Raw genomic sequence first — 6,842 nt, 5'->3', positions numbered from 1 at the left:
GTGAAAACAGCCATGTTCTTCTTAAATCAAATGATAAAAGACAATCAACTATATGAGTTGTGCCCAAACTACTGCCTTCTAGGTCAAACTGGCCCGCAAAATACTTAACACATGATTTATAAATAGGCCCACTTTTTGTATATTTGAAATATGCAAAATATTTTTGGCTCCCCAATCAAAAATTATGTACACCACTGATTTACATGACAGAAATTTTCGTGTTTACCTTTATGTTCATGAACACCTTTATGTGTTGTTTCTTAAGAATTTTTATGATTTCCGTATGTTCATTCTTATATTCAACACGATGCCATTAATCTTTAAGAATTTTTATATTTGCCTTTTGTAATTTTTTGAATAAAAATGTATAATTTTAATTAATTATCATTTCTTCTTTCATACGGAACTAATAAAATTTTTAGTTTGAAATTATATGTTTTAATTTTGAGTTTTTTTTTGTTAAGAGTTTCATTAAATTATTTTTAAATTATTGGAAATTTAGAATATTATTTGCTTAATAATTAAATAAACTAAGAATTTATATAATTTAAAAATATATATATTTACACAATAATTTATCAGTTAGAATCCCTCTTTACGACTTATACTTTTACGACAGATAATAGATTTCTATAATAACTGTAAGAAATATAATTTTTATTTGACATCTCTTCGTGATATATATTATTTTTATAATGGATTTCCAGCAACGTGATCTTAATTTATAAAATTCAGCTCATGGGTAATAAAAGATCCCACTTTTGTGGCTCTTTAACAGGAACTAACTAAACCATAGAAATGTCATCTATTGTTATGTAATGAATTGATAATTCTATATTTTATCATGATGAATCGAACGATATGAATTAAAAATTACGTGTATGAGAAGCAAAGTTTGAATTGTAGATGCAAATTGAAACTCTATCGGAATATGGCGGAACATTGTTCATATTGCATTTGCGCAGTGAAAGAACACATGTAGATTAGATAATTTGGCTTATTTTATTAGTCTATAAAATGTAGGCAAGTTGCAGGAATCGCTTCATAATTCCTCAGCATCTAACAGGTAAGATATATCAAGTTAAAATATCTAGAATAACCTAGTAAGTTAATTAACTTTCCTATGTGAAAAATATAGTAATTTCTATATAACGAAATAAATACTATAGGCTATAGAATATTTTTATTGTCATCTTAGGAGAAAAGGACAGCAGGAATGATTTACATCTTTTTAATTTCTTTGATGTGTGTTGTGTTTGAAGTTAATGCATACAAAGCTAAAATCAGAGTTCCTAAAGTTGACGGTAAGTTGAAATTAATTTTAGATGTTTATTATAATTTAAAACATTAAATTTATTAAATATAAAATAAAAAATTTGTGTTTGAAATAAATTCTCTGATCGTGCAATCTTCATTTAAACAAATTAAATATATATTTCATCAGAAATAATGTTGCATTGTCATGTTATTTAACAAAACATTCCCGGATCAATTCTTAAAAAATCTAGCAACGACTTGCCTAACTTTCCTTGCAATATTTAAAACTGCGTGTGATGCCATCTGTTATGATACCCCCTCCCCCAATATACAAACCATCTTGCAAAAGTTCAGAGGTTTTGGACAAAAAAGCACAGCTTCAAAGAAGGTAAATATAATCGTGCAAAACACATAAATACAGAAAAAACCGTCGAATTCTTTTTGCATTTTTCGTCTGATCGTGTGGGTGACAGTTATTTTTATTCATATGTTTAGAAACCACAGTACGTGTATACAATACCATACTTAAAAAATAAAAATCATTTTTACACAGACATTTTGAGTTTAAACAAGTATTTTTTAAATGTAGTTTTAATCTCCTGTTATAGTTGAATGAAAACAGAAAACAGAGCCTAATAAAGTCAACTAATTTTGAAAAGAATAGAAAATATACACATTGTATATACAGTGACATTTTGATTAGACACGATCATATTTTAAATGGAGCAAGTTTCATAAAGTAAATTACTATGTTTCTTAATACTATTCATTCCGTGATCAGTTTTATTATGTTTTACTAATTTTACATACAGTCGACCCATCAATAACACGGTAGATACGTTCCTGTTTTTATGAATCCAGCTTCTAGGAGTCAAGCCAATCGCAGTTCGGCACGTGGGCAGTTTACGGACTACGGCTGTTTGAAAGGTCTTCTTCCATAAAATTAATCGATTCTAAACTAATTCGACTCAACATTTCCATAACACGTATAGTTTTTTTGGGAATAATCCAAATAAACTATGCTGTAAACAAAAAGCTGTAGGATTACTTACCGAGTGTGCACCGTTCGACTACGCCGTTGCTTAAGCTTGTTTTCCTCGTGGACATTGTCATCGAATGGCGATCGCGTGCTTTCTGATAAATTATTTTTTTTTGCGAAAAATTCGCTGAACTTTAGAGACATCATTAATATAAATATAATTTTTATGGACGTTAAATAATAAATGGTTTTTGGTAGGTTTGCTGCTCGTTTAAACTCAACGGTTTGTGCAATCCTGTCGCGACATGAGTCGATGATGACGTTTTACCGAATTATAGGAGTTTTTTTAGCAAATGTTTGTACGAATACTGTCGCAATTTTTTCGCCGTGATATAGAAAACCGAACTATAGGAACCCGTGTTATGGGGGGGTCGACTGTATTACATTTCAATTTTAGGAGTTTTCCAAAACAATGATACCATTTTAAATTATTTTAATTATGTTACTTATTCTCTGAGAACGTTGTAATGTCCATTAAAACACTAGAAAACTGTCCAAGTTTCACATTTTTCTATTACAATTTTTCAATGTGTCACAAGGCACACATCCCAGCAATACTCAAATTCTTCCATCAATCGTTATAACATATCCGTTGTCACTCCTCTCACAAAACCCACAATTGTTCAGTTCATGAATATTATCCACGTTGTGCAATGATGAGTGATGTTAACTTTGTGAATTGCAGAATACAAAACGCTTTCTCTCCATTTTCTTTAACGTAGTTTCGTAGAAATAGTGTACAGTAGATGAGAGTTAAAACTCGCACAGTTACTCTATCGATTGATGTAAAATACATCGCATACTTCTCAGATAATAATTGACATAATTACAGTAATGTAAATGATGGAATCCTCATTGAAACACTTTGTATATATAATGTATATATATACAAAGTGTATAATGTAATGGCCCAAATTAAACTTGACATTTCCCAGCTGACTACAGCAAAACTGTTCATCAGAAAATCATGAAAGTTTGAGAATGCCATAATGAGATGATGGAAATTTTTTCCAGAGTAAAATAAATTAGTTCTAATAACTACCACTACAGGGCGTTTTACGGCTTTGTACAGAATATAAGAATGAGCCACACAAGTTATCTGTCTTACGTGAACAAACCGTGTTAAAATCATGATGACCACCATTGTCTGCTAACATCTGAGGACCCCAGAGCCAAAAATCGCAAGGATTGAAGTCTGAAAATCTTGCAGGTCAATTTGCCACTATTTTAGTTTAAAAAGCGCTTTCTAGTAATTGTTTTCTCTAGAAAAAATATCCATCATTTTATTCTCATTCTTTTATTGCATTCCAAAACTTTCATGACTTTCTGATAAATAGTTTTGGCTGTAGCCAGTTGGGAAATGTCAAGTCTAATTTGGGACATTCTGTACTTTTTAATGAAATTATAAGATATGAAAACATAAAATGATACTTGTAAGCTAGATCCAATATTGAATTTTAATGTTGACAGGGCTTTTAAATAATCTTAAATTAATATTTAATATACATAATGTTGCAAATACATAATATACAATATCAATATACATAAATCTATTGATGATAGAAGAAATGGAATCGCCATGTGGCAAGAATGAACAATAGAGTGACATTTAAAGTAACTGTATTTAACACACAGTTACTTTCAATGTCACTCTATTGTTCATTTTTGCCACATGGCAATTCCATTTCTTGTATCATCAATAGATTTTTTACCACGTTCCCTAAGATCTCATAGTCATAAGATGTCTTGTGTTCAACTTTACTTAAGCACATTATTCTTTCAATTGCTTATTGAATGGCTTTCAGAATTCCCTCTTTATGTTGGCCATAAAAAACAGTAATAAGAAAGTTGATTTTTATATAAATTTAATTTATTTCTTTTAAAATTTAAATAGGAAAATGCGAGATTAATGGGAAATTGTTTAAACCTAGAGAAGAATATATGAATGAACAAAAGTGTGAAGTATGGACTTGCTTGAGAAAATCACCAAGAATAAATGGAAAAGTTGATAAGGAACATGCTCTCGTCGATGTATCAGGGTAAGTAAATCAGTTAAATATTACTTTTTATAAGCTTTTAAACAACGATGTATATTATGTTGGAACAGATGCGGGACAGCAACGATGTCGTACGGTAATGGTACTGAATGCAGCTATAAAATAACAACAGGAAAATATCCGGATTGCTGTTTTGGAGAATTAGAATGTAAGCAAGAAGGGTATAACGATATATCCGATTTCAAATAAATATATCTAAAATACATGTTAACGACCAAACAGAAGATACTGTGGTACTTTCTTATATAAACTTAATTCTAATATCTTAAAGATTAAATTTATTCATCAAATATTCAATAAACGTTACTGAAACTGATGTGAGTTACTGTGTAGAATATAATTATTCTTAATAAAATTTAATTTCGTGTCCATAGTTTATAGATACAGAATGTTTTAAAATGTTAATAAAATCCATGTGATAACTGTCATGTGTCAATATGAACAAAAGTCCCATGTAAAAGAAATTCGAGAACGAATAATTCTCGGGATTCTTGTACATGTGTACTTTTAACGGTTGTTTACATCAAACATCATTAAAAATAGTTTAATTATACATTTATTTGAAATAAAAAAATTGTAAAATACTCTAAATTGTTTGAGAAGTTAGTCTAAATATTTTTGAAAATGTTCAAAAATATTCTATGCTTACTTCGATTTGGTAGGTCTTGAGGTTCTAGGCTCTGCAGCCCCGGCATTTAAACAAAATGCCTTCTCTTGTATCAGCTAGTTGGACTTCAGCTTCTAGGCTATATCATCCCGTGGAGAAGTTTGATGAAATTGTCATGTAATAGTATTTGTATGCATTTTTGATGGTTATAATGCCTTTCGAGTGGTCTTTTTAAACGTAGCTGACCCATATTCAGGCGTTACAGACGTAGCGAAAACCCGGGAAACTAAACCTGGCCAGCTCTTCTTGTCAAGGCTCGAGAACTCCCCTGTGTTCAGGGAACGGGACCTCTTGGCCATTGGTGGGTCTTCAAACGAAATGTTACATCGATGAAACACAACTCCTCCTGCAAAAAATAGTAGCAGAACACGAAGCAGCCGTCAAATTAAAACACATAACTTCTTCACATCAAGATTATAAAAACAATAAAATTAACTGCAAGATTTATAAAAATAGTATAGATGATTGCATTCTGATGATAGAAGTTTCATTTTTATGTTACCAGAGCAGTGTGATAATTCTCTGTTAAATGTACTATAGTATTTGAGATATTAGTTTTAAACCGACCTCTATTTAAAAGCTGGATAAATTAAATCGAAAAAAATTTTTATTTTCGATTTAAACTAAGGCATTAAATGTACTTGAGAGCATAGCGAAAAGACTAGTATATTTATCGACTCTGGTAATAGCATCAGATCACAGGCCAGTTTTACCCTAGATTTACCCTAAATATGAAACGACACTAAACATTACTCCGAAAGGTTGAAATTACCCTAGAAACGGCAGCACTGGTTCTAAGGCTATTTTTATTTTCTCTGGATTATAGTATAGAAAGAAGCATTTCAAACTGATAATAAAGGCGAACTGTAGCGGACTGTGGCTATACTGCACTAGGTAGACATCCATAGCAATGGGAGAACCCATTTCACTTCAGTTAACGGTTGTTCGTAGTGAATTAGCGTATTTGTGTTTTTCGAAATTCGAAAGTTTTGAATGGTAAGTGAATTTAATTACTGTATTTCTAAAATATAAATCGTGTAGGTGTAGGTTCACTGGTGCACGTATTCCGTTCCAGAGACTTAGGGGTACATATTAATCTGAGTGATGTTCCCTTTTTTTAAAATTTGGTCTTGACAGAGATAAAGTAATTCAAGATGGCGATGCGTGAAATACGGAGCCCATTGGTTCTTTTAATATGGAATCCGTATGTGTAATTATGTCAGTGGCGTGCCGTCATTAGAAGCGGTGGAAGCGCTGCTTTTCTCGTATTTTCTAAAAAATAGATAAATATTAATTTTAATTATATGAAAATAATCGCACAATACTTCATTATAACAGTGGCGTGCCGTCATTAGAAGCGTTGGAACCGCAGCTTTTCTCGTATTTTCTAAAAAATAGATAAATATTAATTTTAATTATATGAAAATAATCGCACAATATTTTATTATAACCGCATTATGTATCTTATTATAATTTTCTATACTACACGTGGAAAAAAACAAAAAAAAAATTGCTATTGTATATTAGAATATTAGTGACGGAGTGTAATCTCCTGTATTTTCAGATTACGAAAAGCAAGATTTGCGCATGCGCTTTACAGAACACCAACCTCACCCGGTGTAGCCGGTGGAAGCCTACGACCTTGGGTGAAAGCTGCACACATATAAGATTACAACTCTGTCAAGGACCGGTTCTGGGCTGTTAGCCGCCTGCCCACTAGATATTTCGATTACGTGAATAATGAGTAGATTTATAACTTAACCCAACCGATAAGAATTTACTGGTATGTTTTTACGATAGTTCTGTATAGTTGACAGGAGTT

The 6,842-nt window shown here is 31.2% G+C and overlaps 1 protein-coding gene and 1 long non-coding RNA gene across 2 annotated transcripts in view; both read left to right on the top strand.

Annotated features, from left to right (window-relative positions):
• The window catches only part of LOC111639896, a 41,324-nt gene that overhangs the window by 16,702 nt on the left and 17,780 nt on the right, over nt 1–6,842 (top strand). The window lies entirely within an intron of this gene.
• LOC111639894 lies at nt 1,025–4,684 on the top strand. Its single transcript, XM_023385844.1, has 4 exons — nt 1,025–1,066; nt 1,199–1,304; nt 4,191–4,335; nt 4,404–4,684. The coding sequence occupies exons 2-4, from the start codon at nt 1,217–1,219 to the stop codon at nt 4,540–4,542; spliced, it is 372 nt and encodes a 123-aa protein (XP_023241612.1). The 5' UTR covers nt 1,025–1,066; nt 1,199–1,216; the 3' UTR covers nt 4,543–4,684.

The sequence above is a fragment of the Centruroides sculpturatus genome, unplaced genomic scaffold (genome assembly GCF_000671375.1).
Source record: "Centruroides sculpturatus isolate CEXI.00-Female unplaced genomic scaffold, Cexi_2.0 scaffold1332, whole genome shotgun sequence".
NCBI lineage: Eukaryota > Metazoa > Arthropoda > Arachnida > Scorpiones > Buthidae > Centruroides > Centruroides sculpturatus.
The sequence above is the reverse complement of the archived record's forward strand: the minus strand, read 5'-3'. Positions and strand labels throughout refer to the sequence as shown.